Raw genomic sequence first — 25,089 nt, 5'->3', positions numbered from 1 at the left:
TCAGAATCAGGAGGTCATGGGCCTGACTCTACAAGACTTTAGCAGAGCAGTAGAGAAAATAGGGTTTTGGAGATGTCTCATTCACAGGGTTGCCACGAGTCAGTGTCGACTCAAGGGCAGCTAACAACAACTATTATTTACTTTGAACTATTTTTAAATAGTGAATAAAAAAGCAAAATATCATTTTTAAGGGATGGCATAAATTGAAGACAATGTCTTCCACAAACATTTAGGGGTAGCTGTGTTGGCCGTATAACAAATCCAATAACATCCAAACAATGATACCTTTATTGAGACAACCAAAATGCCCAATTACATGTTGCAAGCTTTTGAAATCACACTGGCTTCTTCATCAGGCACACAGGAGAAGAAAATTGAAGATATTAGTCATAGACCTGTATTTTATGCAGTACAGATTAAAAACCATACATAAACATCAGTTTAATAATATATAAATATTAAAGTTATTTTCAGAATAGTTAACCTGTAGAGTTTAATGTAGTGGGTACAACTGGGGGGTGCTAAGGGGCCTATTACCCCCTCTCCCCAGGACACCTTGGAAAGCCACCCTCCTAACCAAACCCTCACAAAAAATTAAATTGCCTCAACTCCCAATAGGAGGTGGAGGGCATTTCTCATGCTTCCCCAGGAATTTTTGGTCTAGGAAAGGCATTTTTTTTAACAACAGAAAGTGATAGGAATACCAAAGGAAAAGAAAAAAGACATGTGGTCCATGGGCTGCACTTTACTTAAAGGGTTGTACCTAGCACCTTTTATGTGCAAAGTATGCACTCTGTTACAGAATATGGTCTACATTAAGGATGGACATAATGTGCCCCATCCCCCAAATTTTGTTGGACACCAGCTTCCATAAGCCGTGGCAAGCACAGCTAGTAGTGAAAAAATGCTGGCAGTTGCAGCCCACCCTACTGTACAATGTACGGAATGTGGCTCTTGCCATGCTTGGATGGAGTGAGTTTGTGTAGATGTTACAGTTGTAAAGCTTGTGAGTTCTTCAGTATTTTGCTTGGACAAACATTTCTTACAGAGAAAAGCATTACAAATTTGAAGTGAGGATCTGACTTTCTAATGACAATGCCTCTTTGAAGACTGGGGGGCATTTTAATTGCCCCTTATAATTCAGGAACAGAGGTGGGCTGATGAATTCAACAGAAAGGCTAGTGTTTTGTGTGTTTTTTAATTCCATGGGCATTCCATCTTATTTCCAGTTTCTCTGCCTCGGCTTGTGGATATGGATTGGAGAGTGGACATCAAGACCTCCTCGGACAGTATCAGCAGAATGGCTGTCCCTACCTGCCTGTTACAGCTGAAGGTATTGCTCAGATACCCATGTTGGTCAGACACCCATGTTGGTCAGACACCCATGTTGTTCGTTTTCTGTCTCAAAGGGTCTGTGTCTCTTTTCTTTTTTGCATCTCCAGGCCATTCTCTCCCACCCTCCAAGTCTTCAAACAATAGACATGTGGTCTAGGCATCTGTATTCTACTTTTTGCCTTTCCACCAGGGCTATGTCTCCCATGCATGGCGGGTACAGGGGGAACACCTGTATACTTATTCCCCTCCCTCTTGACACAGCTTGGCAAATTACTTTTAGGAGGAGTAATTCTCATGAAAGGCTGGATCCATCCATAAAAGAGAAGTCAGGTGGTGCTGTGTTTTTGTCTAGTAGAAGATTTGAAGTGGGGTGGGATTAAACTGAGTTCATTGGGGTGTTTTCAACCTCCTCATTCTCTTTCAGATTCAGGAAGATGCTGCTTTGTGTGGGAATGACTTCTCAACTTCTACTTTAACAGTGGAATTGAACAAACAAACATTGGACACTATGCTGGATGGCCTAGGAAGGATTCGGGACCAGCTTTCTGCAATAGCAAATAAATAATCCTGTGGCTCAAGAATGGCAGCAGCCATTCATATGCAGAAAGGGACTTTCCTGTCATGCCAATTTGGGTATGATACACTATAAACATTTTTCTTATTGTCTTTGTTCCAAATTTTTAATCATTTTAAGTGGGATTTTTTTTTCTTTAGAAGCAAAGAGTTTAACTTGTTCTTGGTCTGATGCCCAAAATAAGTTCCTAATGTCAAGCGAGCCCTCATCTTTTCCGTATTTCTGGAGAGGTTCATAACTCAGCTTAATCGGAAAGCCTGTAAAAGCAAAGAGGAGCAGCCAATGAAGCAGAGTCTTATCTCCCTGCTCTGAAATTAGGAATCTGAAAGCTTGAATGCGGCTAATAGGCTGCCTTCCAGCCTCAACACACTTCTGAGAGGTGTGAGGCTGAGGAGCACAGTATAGAAGACTTTTCCTCTTCACTGAGGCACAGCTTTTGAAATAGAGCAATCATGGTGCAGTCTGTTTTGTCAAGCCTTGTCACAGAAACACCTTGTGTGGACTCATTTTTACGTTAAAGAGTGGAAATGAATTCAGGAGCATATAGTTCCCAGCCCCTAATGGAAACGCTATAGTTTTGTCACTCTGTATGGGATTTAACGGAAAGTAGGAGGCTCTGTGAAAGGTTTGGATGTACCAAAAAGGTTGCTAATGGCAACCTGTTCCTGTAGCAACAATGTCACTGCATTACTTGTGAAATATTAAGTGTTTCATTTTAAAAGAAACACTATATTCGGTGGTTTTCAGTTTTGAATAAATTATTTTTCCCCTCTAGGCTGCCATGAAAATAGGAGCACTTTGTGTTCTTTGTTTTGCTGGAAATTAAATTTAGCACTGCATTTCTTCTATACTTTCAAGTAGCCAATTTAAGGCTGAAAACTTTTATCCTAAAAAAAAATTCTTTCCTTTTTTCTCCTTGGATACTTGTAGTACATACAGCTCTGGATTTCCTTCCTTTTCTTTCTATTTACTGATTTTACAGTTGCCGCTCCATTTTTGTGGGGGATCCATTCCACTCCCCCCAACCATGAAAATGGAAAATTGCCAATATTCAAGGCCTGTTGGCTTGAATGGCAGCGTGCACCCACAGGCATGCACCCCATTTTGTCACCCCCTGTTTGCTGCCTGCGAGTGGGCAAGGAACGTGGTCTCCACATCCACAAAAACAGAGGGGCAACTGTACTTCAATTTGCCAGTCACTTACTGCTGTAAGAACATTATATAGTGTAAGGATGGGTAAAAACCTTATGGCCCTCAAGGTAATGTATTTTGAAGTTCCCATCATCCTTTGCTTTTGGCTGTGCTTGCCAGAGATGATGGGAGTTGTAGTCCAACAAATGAAGAACTGTGTGTCCCATCCCCCCCAACTCAGGAAGATTTAGGTCTGGGCTAGAAGTCACTTCTGGTTTTGAAGTATTTCTCTAAAACACCTCAAGAGGCTAACATTGTCTTGGGGCATATAGGGACTATTTATTAAGTCAGGGGGGGAAACATTAGGGGAGTCAGGGGCAAGTGGTTGTGGGAGGTGCATATGTCCTGTAAGTCATACAGTACTTTGTCTAGTTCTTGGATTAGAGTCTGGCAAATTGGGTTAGCCAAAGATCTTGTTTCAGAGCTTTACACTCCATTTTAAAACACCCTTAATGGAATCTAGTCCCATTGATTCTGATGGAACTTCTTTCTATATAAGGTTGCCTACAGAGATAAAGTTCCTCATTAAAAGCTTGTTAACTCTTAATAATATAGACAAACAAGAGGTCAGCATGGGAATTTTCAACCTGACACAAGCCATCTTTACTTGCATTTACATCATCTTGAAAGTGAAGTACATGAGTACAAAAGCATTCTTGCTTTCCCCTAGACTACCCAAGGTGTTGGGCACCTTTCTGTCTACAGTCATCACTGGATTACTGATGATGTCCATTTATCACCTTGTCCTTTCTACTCAAAATGCCTCTTTCATCACATATTTCTGAATTTTGCCATTTCTAGCATTCAAGCTGTATCATGACAAGTAAGTATCTCTTTTAACTGTGCAAAGTCAATGTCTCTCCTTATGGCCACAATGAGAATGTTATCTTCCCTACTACAAGAAATGCCTCATCCTTCCTATCCAGCCACATCACATTACAAAGGAATGGGAAGTGGGTAGTATTTGTAGTGCATTTAGGAACATAAGAAGCTTTATGTAGAAAATGGAGCAAGTTTGTTTTCTGTTGCTTCAGAGACTAGAAAACAAAGCAATAGGTTCAGATTACAAGAAAGATTCCACCTAAATATTAGGAAGAACTTAACTTCTTAACTGTAAGAACTTTTCAGCAATGGAATAGACTGTCTTGGAGGATTGTGGACTTCTGCGGAGGTTCATAAAAAAAAGTTGAATGGCCATCTCTCAGAAGCCCTCTAGTTGTGCATTCCTCCCATGGCACAGAAAGTGGCCCTTGTAGCCCTTTCAACTCTATGGACCTTATCACACAAGGCACTTACCACTGCCCAAATGTTGCAGAAGCGCCGGAGGTGGGATCATCTGCCGCATTTCTGAAACGTAATTGAGGCTTCCCGCTTTCCATCGACGATGCTTCCCCACAAACACTTCATTTTAGAAGCGCAACGGATGATCCCACCTCTGGCCCTTCTGCAACGTTTGGGCGACATTTGGGCAGTGGTAAGTGCCTTGTGTGATAAGGTCCTATGATTCTTTTCCCCTGCATCACCCTAACAAAGCTACCCTAATTTTTTCTATAAAGTTACATACTTGTTTGTTTAAAGATATTTATGCAGTTGCAAAAAAATGTGAATAAAAGTACAGAAAAGTGAAAGAATTGTACATGATGAACTAAAAATAATACTTTGATTTGGCATGTTGCTGTAGTGTAAGTGGTATGCCGATCTACACTAAATCACAGTATAAGGATGATAATGTGTGACATACATACAACTCCTTTAAGAGTGTTCAAATAACATGGCATACACTATATATAATAATAATATAATAATAATTTTTTTTGTTTCCCCGCCTCTCCCATTGGATCGAAGTGGGGTTACAGACTATAAAACCATTACAGAACTATTATAAAATATAAAACAGTACAAAAATACAATCTCTATTAAAACACACTCCTATCATATAGCATACATATTCAGGGTAAGGCAGAGGACCAAATGACCAGCGTAAATATCTTTATTCTTCAGGGAGGAAAGCTTGACAAAAGAGAATGGTTTTTAATCTCTTTTTAAATGCATCCAAGGGGATCACAAGACGGAGCTCCTCGGGAAGACTTACAACAGCCCTCTCACTCTTATTAGTCCTGTGTTTTTATAGGCAGAAGCAGGGGCCATGGGAAACAGTGACATACAGTATCTGTGGTCACCTAAGCCACGAGTTTTTGACAAACTACAAGGGGGTGATGAAAAGTTCTTGGCCTGACCAAGAAGGGAATGATCTAGAGCCATGATACTTAATGTGATATTCCACATATTCACCCCCAAATTTGAATCACTTGGCATGTTATTTGTCAAGTTTCTTTAACACCGCTGCCCCCAAATTCTGATGTCTGGTCACTGAAATACTGTTTTGCTACTGCCATCTTCTGAATCATTCAAAAATTTCCTTCCTTTCAAATTTGTTAAGGTTCAGAAACAAGAAATAATCAGATGGAGCAAGATCTGGTGAGTAGGGTGGATATCTATGCACTCAAACCCTAAATTCTTCAAAAACAACTATTGTCATGCCAGTCCTGTGAGCAGTGAACTGTCCTGCAAAAAGAGAACACCTTTCCACAGCTTCCCTTTTTCCTTCGATGCCTTCTTTAATTAGCACAGCAGGTTACAGTAGTACCGCCATTTAGTACGTATACAATACGTACTAGGGTTAGGAAGGGGCGGTGCTTCCGCACCCCCCTAACCCTAGTACGTATTGTATACGTACAAGATGGCGGCGCCCCTTCTACATGGGCGCCGCCATCTTTACGTACTGGACGCACAGCGTCCAGACGTGTCGCGCCACTTGTGACGTAGCGAGCGCACCCCTGGCGCCTCGCTACGTCGCAAACGCGACTTTAAAAGAAGCTCCATTTTGGAGCTTTTTCGGTCCGCGCGGGAGTCGGGCCATGTGAAGGCTCCGGCTCCCCCGCGGACCTACTGGCGGCGGCGGTCTGTACCCCGCCTAAGAAACTGTGGCCATGACCTTCCCTGCTGACCATTGAGTCTTGAATTTCTTCAGCTGTGGAGAACCCAAGGGCTGCCACTGCAAGGACTGTTGTTTGGTCTCCAGATCATAGTGATGTAACCATATTTCATCAATAGTGACGAGTTAGTAGATTGCTCAAAATGCTGCAAAATCAGCTTGGAGATATTGGTTTTGTTTCTGGTCAGCATTCAAAGGTTTTGGCTGACAGCTTCTATATAGCCAATTGCTCATGAATTATAAACCCAGTGCATTTCCTAAAATTGCCTGATGTTATGAAGCCAGGTGAAGCAAAATTATGTAAAGTTATACAAACACTCACTTAGTATTTTAAGGACTTAAAGAAATGATAATGTATGAATCATATTAAAAAGAAACCTCTTTCCCCATTTAAATTGTACAGTAGCTCTCAGCCATGGTTTATGATAGCCTCGCCCACCTTAATGACTGCCAGATGTTTGTGTCTATAACTCCCAACTCAAAGCTGAGCTGAGATTCAACATGTTTGGAAGGCTCCAGGTTCAGGAAACCAGATTCACAGAGCATATTCTGTCTTGTAGATAGTTAGAGAACCCCTCTTATTTTAGCAGTATAGGAGCTATCTAGAAATATAGTAAGCTTTCTTATCTGACCTTGTTTGGGTCAGACTATACTGTATGCCTTATCTGTATTGACTGGCCATGGCTCTTCAAGATTTCAGAGATTCAGGAGCTATGCTTGGGATGCTTTGTTTCCAGTACATGCCCTACCCCCAGGTTCCTGTTTGGTCAGCTTGAAGTCATCCATCAGCTAGGATAATCTGTTCATCCACCTTCAGACTCTTTTTCAGTCACAGACTTCTTAATCTGAGGGGACAATTCTGTGGAATTCTGCCTTCTGCAGTTGCTAAATCTTAACTGTCTAAAGCAAGCATATGTCTACCCTCAGTCTTTTTTATTATTATTATTCATTCTTTTTTGCTGCCTTCAGCTGAAATTCTCTTTTTTGGCATTTGATACGTTAATTCTGTGCTATTAATTACACTAATTTTCCTGCATCCTTCTCTCTTTGAGGGCAGTTTTGTGCATAAAATGGCTGGCTGATTTATTTTCTGTAAAGCCTTGTGAGGCTGGAATCGCTCAAGCTTTATTGAATAACCATCGCCCACTCGATGTAACTTGATTAAGGTTTAATAATTCAGCTGCCGATAGACTCGCTGCTTTCCAGAAACCACACTGCAGATACCAACCACTATCCTGGCAAAGCTCCACTCCTTCCGGAATGGTGCTCTCACTTTGCATCCCATCTCTATCCAAAGGCAATTTGAGAGGTGGTTAATCGTGCTAATATGTTGTGTTTATATGGCATCTATTCAAAAACTATTAAGCAAGAGATACAAATGGAAAAGCTGAACCACAGAAGCTGTGAAGTGATTTGTCCCAGATTCTGTTCCAAAGAATCTACTGCAGCTTTGGGGAGCACTCATACAAAGGGGGAAAGTAGGTGTAGTACATGTATGGAGACACACAGGCTGCTCTTGTCCAAGAAAGTTAGCTGGAAAATGTTTTCCCTAGAATGTCTTTTTCTAACAAAAGATATGCAAGTAGAAGTCACAGTAAGGAGGAGCAGGGTTCTGTAAAAGTCAGAGCTTGGAAAAGTTACCCTTTTGGGCTGCAACTTACAAAATTCCCTGACCAACATAAATCTTTACAGGCCAGTTGCTGAATCCCAGTTAATTACATCCAGCCCAGGAGCCTGAGGTTCTTCATCCCGTCTTTAAAGGATTACATTTTGAATTTATAAGAGTAAGAGGAAACACTATGCATGAGCTTGTATAGCTGTACCACATTTAAGAGACTGAGGGGACACACGTATCCACAAGCTGTGTTACTACAACAAGCAAGTTATACATTCTATGTTGATGCATATAATAATGTCACTTAAGAAAGTTTCCGTCTTGAGTTTGGGTGTATGGTTTGGGAGAAGGAACACATCCCTTTGCTCCTTGGGATTGATTTATTTTGTTCAAAACCATTCCCCAAATGCCTTGGACATAAAGAGGGATTGTGGCTTTTACTATTATTTTCCTTCTTAGCCAAAACATAACTGAGGGGCATTTTAAAGGCAGAAATGATTTTATGTTCTCCACATGCTCCTGCAGTTGGTTGCAGCAGTTTGTGGCTGCTTTTATTCGTTTTTTAAAAGGTGGTGTGACTGAAATTTGCTACTGGACTAGGGTGAGTAGCAGTGGTGCTCAGCATGAGCAACTGAGTGACATATTCCTCCTGTCCAGCATAGAAGTTTTTCTTTCTACAGATGTACAGGTAGTTCTGGAGTGCTGCAGTGAATCGCTCTAGTGCTGTGTTAGTTTATGTATTTCTCTCCTAGCCTTAGTATTTAGAAAGCTTTAAAGAGCTCAAGAGCTGCCGAGCCAAGTGCAGGAGGAAGTGAAGCTGTGTACAAGTGTAATCTTATGGCCTTGTTGTTGTTGTGAGTCTTCATGTCATTTCCAACTTATGTTGACCCTAAGGAAAACCTATCATGGTTTTCTGAGGCTGAGAATGTGTGACTTGCCCACATGGTCATCCAGTAAGTTTCCATGGCTGGGGGGGGGTTTGATTTGAAACCCGGTCTCCAAAGTTGCTTTTCCAACACACACACCATTACACCACACTGGCTCATTGAAGGAATTTCTTCTGCATGTAGATGTCAAAATTTTATGCAATTGCATACATGTGCTTAAATCTCTCCTATCCCATATCAGCAGAATTAAAAGTGCTTAAACTTGCCATCAGATGTGGAATGGCTGTAGTTTAGTCATAAGGCATGTGTGACAACTCACTAACCCTTTCCCTTGATAACTTCTGATTGGGCTGTATAGGATTTTTTGTCTGAAAGTCTGCCAGGAGTGGGGAACATTTTTAGGTCTGAAAGAAACCCATGACCCTCTAAAATGTATCTTTGGGGGGCGGGGAGCATGACCAGGCAGCTGTAGGCCCTCATATTGTGCTAGTTCCTTTCCTTCTAACCTTGTCCCACTGCATTTCATCTGTTTATAACCTTGACATGGAATTTTCTGAAGGGCACATGATCTGTTCATCCAGGCACTGACTGGTTATCTTTAATTTCAACTCTTAGTAATTCCCATTTTCCAGAGAAATATCTTTCTCTGGAAAGACATTTCCAGAGGGGTGAGAGTTGACTAGCAAAGAGTTAAGTTTAAACTCTTCCATATAGGAGTCTCAGGAGGTCTTCCCTCTGGTGAATTATCTTTATCAAACCATCCTAATTTAATTAATTTTCCATCATTAAATTTTAGTTTTGCTAATGCCATGTTTTAGTTGAGCTAATTCCATGCTTGATTTTGTGTTGAAATTATATTTCTGAACTTAACTTTACTTGTTATTTTTTCTATAAATACAGTAAATTGTGAAGTAGACTTGATTTGGTTCTTTTGCCTCCCAGGCAAGCACACTGACCTAGTTTTTAAGGAAGCTCTGCAAAAGGGATTTGTTCTTCTCCATAAGTACATAAGCCAATAGTCTTATGTGTATGAGCTGCAAGTTACTATTAATGATATATGTGTCATGCTGTTGCTGTTGTGTGCCTTCAAGTCATTTCTGACTTACGGAGACACTAAAGTGAACCTATGGGGATTTAGGGGACTAAGAGTGTGTGACTTGCCCAAGGTCATACCATAAGCTTCTATGACCAAGCAAGGAATCAAATCAGATCTCCAGAGTTGTAATCTAAGGTTCAAGCCACTGATCCTCTAATACTGTCCTATCTAACAGGGTTGGAAATGCAAACCGTTTGTCAGAACAGCCAAACCAAGAGTGGGCTGGAATGCATTCCTCTTTCACAACTTTTCTCTCCCCTCTCCAATATTTTATTCAACCCCCCCAACAAATGCCCCACCTACCCCATCTCGCCAAATCTAATAAGATGTAGTAGTGATGGGAGAAATGTAGTAGTGATGGGTGACTTCAACTATCCTGATATTTGCTTGAAGTCAAACTCATCCAAATCCTCAAGGTCTAGCAAATTCCTCACTTGCCTCGGAGATAAATTCATTGTCCAAAAGGTGGAAGATGCAACAAGGGGGTCAGCTATTTTAGATCTGATCCTAACCAACAAGGATGACTTGGTTAATGGGGTGCAAGTGGTGGGATCATTAGGTGGAAGTGACCATGTTCTCCTGGAGTTAGTTATACAATGGAAAGGAGAAGCCAGGCATAGTCAAACACGCATTCTAGACTTTAGGAGAGCGGATTTCAGTAAACTTAGAGAAATATTGAGGGTGATCCCATGGTCAGAAATATTAAAACAGATGGGAGATCAGGATGGATGGTAGTTTCTCAAAAGGGAGATACTGAAGGCACAATTTCAAATAGTTCCAGTTAGGAAGAAAAATGGGAGATGTCTCAAGAAACCAGGATGAATGACTAAGGAACTTTCAACTGAGCTAAGTTTTAAATGGGACATGTATAAGAAATGGAAGAACGGGGAAATCACCAAAGAGGAATTCAAACAAATAGCGAGCACATGTAGGGGTAAAGTCAGAAAAGCTAAAGCACAGAATGAACTCAGGCTTGCGAGAGTGGTTAAGAACAATAAAAGGGGCTTTTATGGATATGTCCGCAGCAAAAGGAAGAAGAAGGAAACGGTAGGGCCACTGAATGGAGAAGATGGCAAAATGTTAACAGGGGACAGAGAAAAGGCAGAATTACTCAACACCTTCTTTGCTTCAGTCTTCTCAGAAAAGGCAAAGGGTGCTTAACCTGAGGATAATGGAGCAGATGACAGAATAGGGGAAATTCAATACAGAATAAGTAAAGAAATAGTACAGGAATATCTTGTTAATCTAAATGAATTTAAGTCTCCAGGACCAGATGAACTACATCCAAGAGTATTAAAAGAACTGTCAAACGTAACATCAGAGCCATTGGCAATAATCTTTGAAAACTCCTGGAGAAGAGGAGAAATCCCAGCAGACTGGAGGAGGGCAAACGTTGTCCCCATCTTCAAAAAGGGGAAAAAAGAGGATCCCAACAATTATCGTCCAGTTAGTCTGACATCAGTACTAGGAAAGATTCTGGAGCAGATCATTAAACAGAGAGTCTGTGAACATCTAGAAGGCAATGCCATAATCACAAAAAGTCAACATGGGTTTTAGAGAAACAAGTCATGCCAGACAAATCTGATCTCTTTCTTTGATAAAATTACCAGCTTAGTAGATGAAGGGAATGCTGTAGATATAGTATATCTTGATTTCAGTAAGGGCTTTGACAAGGTTTTCCATGATATTCTTGCAAACAAGCTAGTAAAATGTGGGCTAGACAAGGTATCTGTTACACGGATTTGGAATTGGTTGACTGGCCGAACCCAAAGGGTGCTGAACAATGGCTCTTTTTCATCCTGGAGAGAAGTGACCAGTGGGGTCCCACAGGGTTCTGTCCTGGGCCCAGTGCTATTCAACATCTTTATCAATGACTTGGATGACAAAATTGGGGACATACTCATCAAATTTACAGATGACACCAAATTATGAGGAATAGCTAATACTCCAGAGGATAGGATCAAAATTCAAAATGACCTGAATAGACTAGAAAGCTGGGCCAAAGCAACTAAATGAAATTCAACACGGATAAATGTGAAGTATTGCACTTAGGGCAGAAAAATAAAATGCACAGATATACGATGAGAGACACCTGGCTGAATGAGACTACATGTGAAAGGGATCTAGGAGTCCAAGTAGACCACAAGTTGAACATGAGTCAACAGTGAGATGCAGCAGCTAAAAAGGCCAATGCAATTTTAGGCTGCATCAATAAAAGTATAGTGTCTAGATCAAGAGAACTAATAGTGCCACTGTATTCTGCTCTGGTCAGGCCCCACCTGGAATATTGTGTCCAGTTCTGGGCACCACAATTCAAAAAGGACATTGAGAAACTGGAGCATGTCCAGAGGAGGGCGACTAAAATGGTGAAAGGTCTGGAAACAATGTCCTATGAGGAACGACTCAGGGAGCTGGGGATGTTTAGCCTGGAAAAAAGAAGGTTGAGAGGTGATATGATAGCCCTGTTTAAATATTTGAAAGGATGTCATATTGAGAAGGAAGCCAGCTTGTTTTCTGCTGCTCCAGAAAACAGGACCCGGAGCAATGGATGCAAGCTGCAGGAAAAGATATCCCACCTCAACATTAGGAGGAAGCTCCTGACAGTAAGGGCTGTTCGACAGTGGAACACACTCCCTCAGAGTGTAGTGGAGTCTCCTTCTTTGGAAGTCTTTAAACAGAGGCTGGATGGCCATCTGTCGGGTATGCTTTGATTGGGATTTCCTGCATGGCAGGGGATTGGACTGGATGGCCCTTGTGGTCTCTTCCAACTCTATGATTCTATTCTAAGACTCTCTTAAATGTAATAGTTTCTTTCCATTTCATCTAATAATCCCCTGCTTGCTTCTTTACTTGCTTGCTTTTGGTGACAGGTTCAAAGGCTCAGCCATGAAGAGTGGAGCAGGCCATCATTCTGGAGGATTCTGTAGCTGTCAGAGTCTATATCTGAGCTTGTGAGAGTGGCATGGCATGATATTTGGGCATGCATGGAGCCAAATGGACTGATTCATTAAAACTGAGATGTGTCCTTTAAAAAGAGAGAGAGAGAGAGAGAAATATTGGCCCCTACATGTCTGGGGGTGGTGATTGTGGCCCTCTAGATGTTTATGAGCTGCTGCTCCCAATATTCTGGCTAGGGAGGCTGGGAGTTGCGGTGCAACAATAGCTATAGGGCTGTGCAATTCCCCCACCTAGCCTAGAAGTTGGTGGTTTTCCAAACTGCTGTCATCAATATTAAGTCAGGTAGACCAATGGGCTACAAAGCAGTTTTCTATGTCCAAAGAAGTTCTCCAGGAAAGTGGTAAGACACTATGAGTGTCAAATACAAATACAGTGGTACCTCGGGATACGAAATACCCAGGTTACGAAATTTCCGGGATACGAAAAAATCCCATTGGAAATAATTGTTCCGGGTTACGAAAAAAAATTTTTGGTGCTTTTCGGCGCTTTTTCGCACGAAACGTGGCTTTTCCCCATTAGCGCCTATGGCAATTCGGCTTACGAAGGCTTTTCGGGTTACGAAAGCGGCCGCGGAACGAATTAATTTCGTAACCCGAGGGAGCAGTGTACAGGTTGAGTCTCCCTTATCCAAAATGCTTGGGACCAGAAGTCTTTTGGAGTTTAGATTTTTTGGGATTTTGGAATATTTGCATATACATAATATGATATCTTGGAGATGGGACCCAAATCTAAATATGACATCCATGTTTGTCTTATATACATCTTATACATGAAGCCTGAAGGTAATTTGATACATGCTATTTTTAATAATGTTATGCATGAAACAAATTTGTTTCATACATTGAACTATAAGAAAGCAAAGGTGTCACTATCTCAGCCACCCATATAGACAATTTTGTGGAGTATTTTGGATTTTGAAATTCTTTTTAAGGGAAACTCAACCTGTAATGGCAAGGGGTGCAAATTGATGCAGTGTGGGCAAACTCTGATTTGAATTTCCAGTGTTCTTTTTCAGTGTTAATAGCAGCTGCTATGGGACAAGTGGTTAGATCTTTTTGGAACCATGCTGGGGCAGGCTGTTTCCACCATTTGATCTCTTCAGCTGCTCTGTGACCTACAGCATGGAAACATACATGTTGAGAGTGGGGTCTCTCAGCCTGAAGGCTGAATTTGATGTCAAGAAAGCTCTTGTAAGCTGGATTCCAGTAGCTGTTGATACCAAACACAAAGAAGAGAGACAAAAATGCCAGCATATTTTAGTGTAAAGTGTTTACTGCCAGTAACTAATCAGAAGAGGCATTTTTAATGGGGGTAAAAAATCCCAACAGAAGCTGGGAAATGACCCAACCATCGTATCATAAGTATAAGGGGGCATGACTATCTGAGGAATCCTAGAAAGGACAGATTCATCCCCAGGGGCTGAGGTAGCTCACCTCTAATATAGGTATTAATTGTTGGATGTGGGTCAACTGTATTCTTGCCTTTAGAGCCAGCTGTTGGCCACAGTGGCAAGCAGGTTACTCCATAAGATGAATGTTGGGTCTGATCCAGAAAGCCTTTCACCTGTGTTCTTCTCACCATGTTCTTTAGTTATTGTACCTAGTTAGTCAAAGTCAGGATAAAATTTCATTACCCAGTGTGAGCCCATCAGGTTTTAACTCTCACATAGGGTTATTACAGGTCCTTTTCATGTGGGCTAATCCTACCCTATGCCCTGTGGTTTTGGACAGAAGCATGTATCATATTCTGCTAGTGAGCCTGTCTAGTGCTGTAGGTACTTATATGAATCTGTTCAGAACATCCACTTACATGTCAGTAATTTTATTTAAAAAAGAAAAGAAATGGGTGTCAGAGCAGGCCTACAAATCTGGCAGATCTCTAAAGGTGTACTCATAAATATTCCAAAAGAAAATGGAGGAACCAGATGGTGGAAGGTGGGAATGAATGAAGGAGACAAAAGCAATTTTTGTCAGGCTCTTTTGAACCTTACAGATTTCCCCCAGAAGATGGCAGCCTTGGATTCCACATTTTACTGCAGACTCCAACACAATAGTGGCAGTTGGGTGAGGAGAGCATGAGAGAATAAAGTGAGGCCGCATCAGATTCCTCTTGTACCTCCTTCATTTCCAACTACATTTGAAACTGTGAAAGGAAACAAAACTGATTTACTACTTAAGAAAGGTTTTTTTGTCTGGCTCTTTGCCTGTGGAAAGAGGTAAGTAAAGTCTTCAGGGAAGCTACATCAATTCACAGGTTTCAAAGGTTCACTATTGCTGTTTCGGGAAATAAAAGAGGCTAACTTGTATTCCAGTTGTAATGTTAAGGCTACTATATGTATTCTTGGTACTCAACATATTAAAGATGTTGTTGTTGTTGTTGTTAAATAATCCAAGGAAATAGTAGCTCCTAATAAATAAGGATGTCAGCCTTTCTGTTGTGAAGTGGCTTCTACACTGTGTTGTTAGTTGCCATTAAATCGATTTAAACTTATGGCAAACCTATGACTGAGAGACCACATACAGACTCTGTTATTAACAGCCCTGCTTTGGCCTTCTCAATTCGGGGCCATGGCTTCTAGACTAATCTTGCACAATTTGTGAATTGCCAAGCAGAATTGGTGCTCACAAAATGTCCTATTTTTGCAGCTGTCTGGAACATGAAAATGGAGGTGTAGGGGCAGTGTACAGTGTATTGATTGATTGCATGCACCTTGGTGGATCGTAAGTCCACAAAGTGCCTGCCTGTCTTATCTTTCTGTCTGTACCTTCTTTAAAAGAAAAAAAATTGCACCAAGATGCTTCCAGGACTGGTGGTTCTCCTTTTTTCACAACTTTTTTCCTGGCTTGGGTAGGGCCAAGAAAAGGCTCAGGGAGCAGCCAACCAGCCTTGGAATCATATGGTCTATGAATAATAGACCATATGATTCCCAATCCTTCCCTAAGACATGTGACCTTCAAGTGTGAAGTATTCCTTTGAGCCAGTTGTGAAAATGCATTTTTTTTTTCTGGAAGTGAGCAAAATCTTTAACAGGTCTCAACTGAAACTGAAACACAGTTTAAAAAATATCTGTGTGTGCTGCCTGTGGTCCCTGAGCTTCAAGCTAAAGGAAGATGGTGTCCTTCAAAACAGTTGTACTAGGGATAGTCTTCCTGGTGCGCTTTTCCTAAAAAGCAGCAAAAGCCTATTTCTTTTCCTGTTCCTCTCTTTGAATGCTTCTTCTGAGATGGTTCCTGGGAGTAAGAAGAATTATTTTCCTCCTGTTCCTCATCTCTTTCAGAGAGGGATTGTAAGGGCATCAGTGGCAAGTTCATTTTCTATGCAATTTATTTTTCAGGTTGACAGTGTCCCCTTTATACTGATGAGACAGCAGAGGTTCAGCACCCGCTACTAGAAAAAGAATTATAATAGCAACCATTAGAGTTGTTAAGCAGAATCTGCCAGGGATTCAGTTTATAAGAGTAATAACTCAGCTATGCAAATAACATTCAGGAAACTAACTGCATTAAATGACTTGGATGCTTAACAAGTTGGTATAGATAGCAAAAACAGCATCCATTAGAAATCTACTGTGCAAACTCCATGGAGATATGCAGGAGCCCATTCTGATACACATCATTCTAATACTTTAGGAGAGGGGTGGACCTGTTGTCAGGGAAACCATGGATAGATGAGCTAAGTAACTCACCTATGGCTATAGACTCCCCAGCCTCTGTCCTCAACAATGATAAGTAACAGAAGAAGATCCTTGCAGGAGGAGACCATTGGCTTATTAGTCCATCATTTTGTTTCCCACAGTGACAAGCAGATACCCATGTTAAGTCCCAGAAATTGGCTTTGACTGCAGTAGCACCTACACAATCCAGTTTCCCTAGCTTTAGAGGCATACTGCTTCCAATGCTGGTGGGATAGCTATCATGACTAAATAGACTTTAACTACTGGTTTATTAAAGTTGGATGCTAGTGAAGTATAAAATTACACTGAAGCACTGACATGGGTATCCAAGGAATGATGACTGCTAGCAGAAGCGTGCAGAAGGTCAGCTAAAGACTCCTAGGAGCAGCTCCATACCTCCTCCCATTGACCATAAGGGTGTACACAAAAGCTGACCAGAAGCAGCCATCACCTGCCAGACAAGGCTGGGAGTTACTGCTTAGTTCCAGATGTGCTGGACAGGACAGCTGGAAAGCTCCTAGGCAAACACCTAGCGGTGGCCAGAGCAACACCTGGGAGACTGACGTTTTGCATTTGGTGTGAATTTGTTCTGCAAAGAGATCCAGTATACCTCCTTCTGCAACATCTGTAAAAGTCAACCCATTACTATAACACTTAAGAGCAATATGTGGTCCATAGGTTATGCAGTTTTGCAGCCCCTACTTCCACTGCTTTTTTTAAAAAAGAAAACTCTATTTAATGTTTTATTTATTATTTATTTGTTTTTATTTATTTCTATTTAAATTGTTATACTTAAAATAGCAAAATGTTGCTACATTATGTGTAAAATATGTCTCCAGGTGGTTAGTGACGATTGGTGTTAGATGGCAGAAATTGGTTTTGTTGCATTCTATTTTTGTACTGGTCAATGATCAAAATAATTTGTTGTTGTCTATTTAATGCTAAAACAAGGGATGAAGGGAGTGTGGACTTGTTTCATGATCCTGAAAACCTCCCTGGAAGCTTTGTTTTAGCATTAAATGTGATTTTTTTTCTGCAACAGGAAGTGGCCACTGCACCACCAAATTTTAGCTGATGCATGCTAGGATATTAACAAATATATGTTTCTCTAAATAATACATTTCAGTGATGTACTTATCTGGCTTCCCCCCTTCTTCATAGAAACAAAAATACAGCTGCTGTTTTTAGCCGAATTAGTGAGACTGATCATTGTTATACTTTGATCTCTTAGCATGGTCTTGCAAATGTTGTTTGGATGTCACTGAGGGGAAACCATGCTTTTTGTTAAATGAGAAGACAGTAATAGATCAATAATCAAGGGGCTCCTGCTGAAATCCACAAAACTAAGGATGTTAAAATTGATGAATGCCTTTTAAATCAACACATATCTCTTAATTCGTAGCAGTTGGAGGAAGGAGGGGCTGGGATGTGCAGCACCATCTGTTTCTTAGGAGAGCTTGTTTTTCCCTCTCTCCTGGGCACAGATGGCACACATCAAACATTGAAAGTGCTCCCATGTAGAACAACAGCAATATGAGCATTCCTAGACACTGGTTTCTACCCATGAGTTTCCCATGACCTTGTTTTTCACAGTGGGTCAGCATGCTAAATTTGTAGGCTTGGGCTGAATCTAATGGGAAAACATGCCAGACTGTCTACAGGAACTGAAAAAGGAAAGGATTTCACTGGCTTTCCATAAACAAGCTGAAGTATACTTACAAATGATTTCTGTCCAAATATAAATTGATCCCCTTTCTTCATACAAATTGGTACTTCACTTCTACAATCCAGAAACTTCAACTGGGGATGGTGACACAAAAGAACAGGGACAGTAAAGTAACAAAACAAGACAAAAAAAGCATGGTGTGTTTCTCAAATAAAAATAAGCAGTTTACTTATCCCTTTTTGTGTGTGTGCATGTGACTTCATGTTGCTTGTTGACTTATGGTGACCCCCAAGAATTTCATAGGATTTTCTTAGGCAAGGATTACTCAGAGGTAATTTTGCCAATTCCTTCCTCTGAAATATAACCCACTGCATCTGGTGTTCCTTGGCAGTCACCCATTCAAGTACCAACTAGGGCTGACCTTGGTTAGCTTCCAAGTTTAAAAAGGATCTGGTGCCTTTAGGGTTTTTGGGCATAGTCATTTTTTTAGGATCACTAAAATGTCATGAGTTTGTAAAGCAAGAGTTGTTCAGGGTGGTCAGGGAGCTAACTCAGCTCCCTCCCACCCTGAACCAGATCCTTGAACCTTCTAAGGCCTGCTGCGACCAATTTAACAACTTCTTCGCGGATAAAACCTCTCGGATAAGCGAAGGTCTTAACGCCGGCATTAGAGCAGAACCTAGGGTAGAGGCATCCAGAGCCTCCGTGGACTCTATTAAACTGGATCAGTTTGAGTTGGTGAATACCGATGATGTGGACAAGATCCTTGGAAGTGTTCGGAAGACAACCTGCTCTCTCGATCCCTGTCCCTCATGGCTAGCGGCTCAGGGGGGACCGGCTGTAACCTTGTTGTTACACCGGATTATAAATACATCACTGAGGGATGGGCAATTTCCAACCAGCTTGAAATTGGCCACCATAAAACCGCTGCTAAAAAAGCCCTCCCTCGACCCCTGGTACATAGTAATTATCGGCCAGTCTCGCTGCTGCCATTTTTGGGGAAGGTGATCGAGAGGGCGGTTGCAATCCAGCTTCAGGCGGTCTTGGATGAAACGGATTATCTGGACCCATTTCAAACTGGCTTCCGGGCGGGTTACGGGGTTGAGGCGGCCATGGTCGCCTTGGTCGATGATCTCCGTCTGGGCATCGACAGGGGAAGCGTGTCCCTGTTGGTGCTCTTGGACATCTCAGCGGCTTTCGATACCATAGACCATGGTATCCTTCTGGAGCGCCTGACAGAGGTGGGAATCGGGGGCACTGCACTCCAGTGGTTCCGCTCCTACCTCTCTGGGAGGTTCCAGATGGTGCAGCTGGGAGACGTATGCTCCGATAAGAGGGCCCTCACAACTGGGGTCCCTCAAGGAGCCATTCTGTCTCCCATGCTATTTAACATTTACATGAAACCGCTGGGAGAGATCATCCGGAGACATGGGGCGCGGGGTTATCAGTACGCTGATGACACCCAAATAGTCTTCTCTATGTCTCCGACTGATGCAGTGACTGAGGATGGCGTCTCTCCTCTCGTGGCCTGTCTGGAGTCGGTAATGGGCTGGATGAGGGAAAACCGACTCAGTCTGAATCCAGAGAAAACGGAGGTACTTGTGATAGGTTCCCCTGGTCCAGGAATGGCGGTGGTTCCACCTGTCCTGAACGGGATCACGCTTCCTGTGAAGGACTCCGTGCGCAGTCTGGGGGTGCTTCTTGATTCGTTGCTTCACCTTACAGCTCAGGTGAATGCGACGGTCAAGAGCACCTGTTACCAGCTTCGGCTTATTCGCCAGCTGCGCCCATACCTGGCCCAGAGGGACCTTGAAATGGTAGTACATGCTCTGGTAACCTCTCGATTGGATTTCTGCAATGCGCTCTACATGGGGCAACCCTTATACCATACTCGGAAGCTACAGATGGTACAGAATATGGCGGCCAGACTGGTCACTGGTACTTCCAGGGCCAGCCATATTACACCTATACTCAAAGATCTGCATTGGCTGCCCATCCGCTTCCGGGCACAGTACAAGGTGTTGGTGATAACCTATAAAGCCCTATATGGCTTGGGCCCAGGATACCTGAAGGACCGCCTCTCTCCATACATTCCGCCCCGCACCCTCAGAACTTCTGGGCAGCAACTACTGAGGGTCCCAGGGGCTAGACTAACCTCCACAACGAGGAGGTCATATTCCATCGTCACCCCGGCCCTCTGGAATACGCTGCCCATAGAGCTCCGCTCGGCCACCTCCCTGGCCCAGTTTAAGAAGGAGTTAAAAACCTTCTTATTTCAATCTGCATTTCCCGAATAAAGCTCCAATTGGTCTTCCCTCCCCGACGACAATTGGTGATTGGCTGATGGTGTTTTAATTTTGTTTTTAATATGAATGTAGTGTATTTTAATGGTGTTTTTGTATTGTTATATGTTGTTCACCGCCCTGATCAATGGAAGGGCGGTATACAAATAAAACTTTTATTTATTTATTATTTATTAAGATGGTATAAAATTAGGTGATGGAGAAACAGACTGCCATATCATTCTGTGCCCCTCTATGCCAAGTCTGGAGTCAGTGGCTTTGAAAAAGGTAATTTTCAGTTTTCAGGATTACAGGGCCAACCTTGTATACTTCAGAGATAGGAAACTACCATTAACAGAGAAGAACCATTAATTGTGCAACCCAGCAAAAGACAATGGTTGTACATTAATACCTCGTTACAGAGCCTGGAGTTTCCATCTTGCAGCTGTAGAGTCACAGAGTAGCCAATACACCAGATATTATTATTATTAATCCATCATCCCTTCATATTGTACCATGTTAATAGCAATAGCAAGTAAGTTTCTATAACACTTATCAGTGAACTAGCAATTCACAATGTGTAGGCTAATTGTAAAATCAAAGGCTTTCATGGCTGGCATCCATAGTTTTTTGTGAGTTTTTTGGGCTATGTGGCCATGTTCTAGCAGAGTTTCTTTCTGACCTTTCCCCAGCATCTGTGGCTGGCATCTTCAGAAAATGCCAGCCACAGATGCTGGTGAAACGTCAGGAAAAAAACTCTGCTAGAACATGGCCACATACCCTGAAAAACCCACAAAAAATCTATGTAAGCTAATTGCCCCCGACAAGCTGGATACCACGTTAACTGATGAAGAATTCTAGAGAACCTGAAAGATCGCAGTTTTGTGACATTTTAGAGGTCGAAATAAAAGTATTGCCTAACTCTGATTGAAATAACAAGCCATCTTTCTTTGTGATGAATTAGAAACATAAGAATTTGCTTTATACTGAGTCGAAGTCTTAGAATCATAGACCCAGAAGGGGTCATAAATGCCATCTAATCCACCTTCCACCATGGAGGAATACACAACTAAACCAACCATGAAAAATAACCATCCAATTTCTGTATAAAGCCCTGTAAAGAAGGAGAGTCCACCCCCCTAAGGTGGACTATTCCACCATCAAGCAGCTCTTGATGGTAACATCAAGAGGTTCTTCCTAATGTTTAGATGGGATCTAGTTTCTTGTAATTTGAATTTATTGATTAGTGCTTTAGTCTCTAGAGCAACAGAAAACAAGTTTGCCCCATTATGACATCCCTTCAAATCAGGGCCAGCCCATCCATATAGGCAACCTAGGCAGCTGCCTAGGGCGCCTAAAGTTTAGGGGCAGCACTGGCGCGGCATGGAAACAGTGCACGCCAATCCCCAGGGCGCCAGTCACGCTCCTGTTGGCCCTGCCCACTTTTGCTCTTTGCAAAGAGCAAAAAGGAGCTGGGCCAGCAGGAGGACAAGTGGTGCCCCGGGATTGGCTGGGCTGCGTGCGCGCACCCCAGCCAGGCGCCCTCCCCTGGGTCTTCTGGCTTTTGCTCTCCGTGGAGAGCAAAAAGCAGGAGACCCAGCAAGTGAGGGAAGGTTGCCCTTCGCCCTCCCCTGGGTCTCCTGCCTTTTGCTCTCCAGGGCCAGGCACCCTTCCCTCCCTTGCTGGGTCTCCTGCTTCTTGCTCTCAGGGGGCGCCAAAATATTTCTCACCTAGGGTGGCAAAATACCTTGAGCTGGCCCTGCTTCAAATATGTATATGTCCATCAAGGACTATATTGGCAGCTTTCCAGGGTTTTGGCTGTGATTTATCCTAGAGATGCCTGGGACTGAAGTTGAGATCTTCTGCATGGAAAATATGAATTATGTTGCTGATCTACAGAACCTACAGCAATCAATGTTTGATTGCCATATGGATGATAGAAAGAATTATGACAGAAGAATTTCTGTTACAAGCCAAATTTATCACATGGACATGGACAGGAAAATGATGTCTTTTCCCTCTTCACATGATGCATGACTCTTTCCCTATGCATGTCTGTACACATAAACTCACGGAATGGTGCTGCTGGTAAAAATCCAAGGAGCCATCTATCTCAGTCCTTGCTGGTGCAGGAATCCAGAGCCAATAGCCCCATTTCTTGGTTATAGAAAATATCACAAAGCTACCAGGAAATATCAGCATCTTCCCCAGTCTTATTTGGTCCATATAGGGTCCATACAGACAGGCCAAAATAAAGCTGCTTCAGGTCACTTTGGAAGTATGCTGTTTAAATGATGCATGCATCCTAAGAGGCTGGAAGCCATGCCAAAGCCATGCTCTATTCCTAAGGACTGGAGCATAGCTTTGGCACAGCTTCTGGCTTCTTAAGATGCGTGTGTCATTTAAACAGCATACATCCAAAGTGACCTGAAGCAGCTTTATTTTAGCCAGTCTATATGGACCCATAGTATCTTTTCCTGTTCATTTGTGTTTTCACTCTCTTCTACAGGTGGTGGCTTCCATCCATACCACTGAGATGGAGGGGCAAGGAAATCAATTGGAGATGCAAGTCAAATAAACAATCACATAACATGCTTGGCTACAAGGATGGCTGCACTTTGCTGGTAATGAGATACTGTTTTATTATTTCATCGCTAACTAAAGGACATCTTAATTAATTAATTTTACTAGGGGGACAAAGAACCTAGCTGTATCAGAACAGTAAACTATGGAAACCGTTCCATAAGCTCATTATGCCCCTCTATGCTGAATACATCTAAAGAGCTACAAAGTTTAGCAGTGCCTGAAAGACAATTTGACTTTCAGGTAAAAGAAATCTGATCAGTCACAGTTCTTGGGCAAGGAAACTTGGAGGGGGAAAAATCCAGATCAGAAGCTCTATCTGTTGAAAACAACTGAGCCTGCAAAAGACAGCTGCACTGTGATGAGCATTGGATTGCTACGGGAAGAGAAGAGAATCATCTGACCACAGACTCTGGCTTTCCACTGCAGGCCAAACTGGGTTCTCCAACATTACTCCCAGTGATGTGATTATCAAAGTTAGCCATCAGCTTCCTGTTTTGGCTGATGAATGCAACATTAAGCCTTACATATCTCACTGGAGAACTAGGACAAGTTATGCTTTATACTTGTATAAGCATCTTTTCTAAAGCTTCCCAAAGCCTTGACAAATTATTTGCCCATAGCTGGATAAAAGACAATGGTGTTGGATGTAAACGCACTCAGCAGTGGATGATTAGAGGATCCTGTTACATGTGCCAACTGCTACTTAGCGGGGGGGGGGGGAGAAAAAAACGTGGCAATGTTGGTGCATTTCACTCCTCCACTCCCCAATTATAGTATCAACTGAACTATTTTGGAATCGTTTTATTAAACAACTCTTGTCAATGAAACAGGATAATGACTACTAGTATTTTCAGTGCAAGAGGCTCCAGAAATATACATGGCAATGCTTTCCACAGTGTCCGCAAATAGGATTTCTTTCCAACAGCTTTGTCTTTGCTCTTCAGTTGTAGCCCTGTACAATGTCAATATACACAAAGTCATAAAAGATAACATATCTTCTACTTTACACTGGCATGGACAACACTCAGCCTGTGGTCTGCATGTCACTCCCTGTCTGCTGCCATACCCCTGGACTCCTACTGAGTCCATTTTCCTGGCCACCAGGGAAATGTTTATGAAAACAAAGAGAATCATGCTTCTCCTGGAAGTGTCTAAAAGCCATGAGGCAGAAGCGTCTTAGTGACTTGTGCTACTGTAGAGTGTGTGTGTGTGTGTGTGTATGTGTGAGCACACGCACGCACACATACACAGGGAAGGATGGTCTGTCAATGTTCCAGTTGGTGAAATTGCTCCAGGCCTCATACTGATGCATGACACAGATTGCCAGTTCAGAATTGTTCCAGGCCTTGAAGTCTCTGAGCCAAAACCAGAGAGTTGGGGATGGACTTCAGTAACTATTGAACATTATGCATTAAGTACAAACTACAGTTGCTCTCAGCTTTGCAGTCAAAAACTACCCACTGACCCCCCCACCTGCCCTTGCCCCCATATTTTCCTGTTTGGAAAATAAAACAGGAATTTTAGCTAACAGGACAGTTCCCAGATCAAGATAAAATAAGGGGATTATTCCTTCTCACTTACAAGACAGGATAAGGAACATTTAACCTGGCCTACTTTCTTGTAATCAGAGACCTTGGGCAAGTCACAGGCTCTCAGCCTCAGGGGAGATGGTATCTCTAAGAGTCTGCTGTTAACTATAGCATGCAGTTGCCAACTGCAATTACCAATTTTCTCACAGGGCAGGGAGACTTTGCCATTTGTTAGTCTGGTATACCAACTATGCCTTAAGAAACCTGACTTGGGGCCCATTCAGACAAACCAAAATAAAGCTGCTTCAGGTCACTTTGGAGGTATGTTGTTTAAATGATGCACGCATCCTAAGAGTCCTGAAGCCTTGCCAAAGCCACTTTGGTGCGGCTTCTGGACTCTTAGGACACATGCATCATTTAAACAGCATACCTCCAAAGTGACCTGATGCAGCTTTATTTTGGAGTGTATGTACAGGGCCAATGTGAAGCAGGCCTTACTTACATCTGGGCTGCACTGATGTAATGAGGTCTACGTGGATTTGCCTCCTACATGGAGACAAATCTAAACTAGTCAGATGCATGCACACTTACCTCTCGTTCTAGGAAGGCTCATTTGCTCTCTTTTCTGCCTGTCTTTCTCTGTCGAGTTAAGATCCACGCCTGTTTGTTTTTTTTCCAGACAACTTTAATAGGTCTCATTAG

At 42.3% G+C, this 25,089-nt stretch overlaps 1 protein-coding gene across 3 annotated transcripts in view; it reads left to right on the top strand.

The window, feature by feature from the left end:
* COMMD9 (COMM domain containing 9) overlaps positions 1 to 23,999 on the top strand; it is a 35,767-nt gene extending 11,768 nt beyond the window's left edge. The window contains exons 5-8 of one of the 3 annotated variants that reach the window (XR_006102370.1): positions 1,230 to 1,333; positions 1,760 to 1,968; positions 14,644 to 14,866; positions 22,782 to 23,999. Coding sequence is in view for 1 of the 3 variants with exons in the window: in XM_042453896.1 (XP_042309830.1) it covers positions 1,230 to 1,333; positions 1,760 to 1,900 (245 nt within the window). In the remaining 2 variants the exon portion in view is untranslated. The other 2 variants (XR_006102369.1, XM_042453896.1) reach the window with 2 other exon arrangements.
* Positions 24,000 to 25,089: the final 1,090 nt, after the last annotated feature.

This window comes from Sceloporus undulatus, chromosome 1, assembly GCF_019175285.1.
Source record: "Sceloporus undulatus isolate JIND9_A2432 ecotype Alabama chromosome 1, SceUnd_v1.1, whole genome shotgun sequence".
Taxonomy (NCBI): Eukaryota; Metazoa; Chordata; class Lepidosauria; order Squamata; family Phrynosomatidae; genus Sceloporus; species Sceloporus undulatus.
This window is presented reverse-complemented; position numbering and strand designations above follow the sequence as displayed.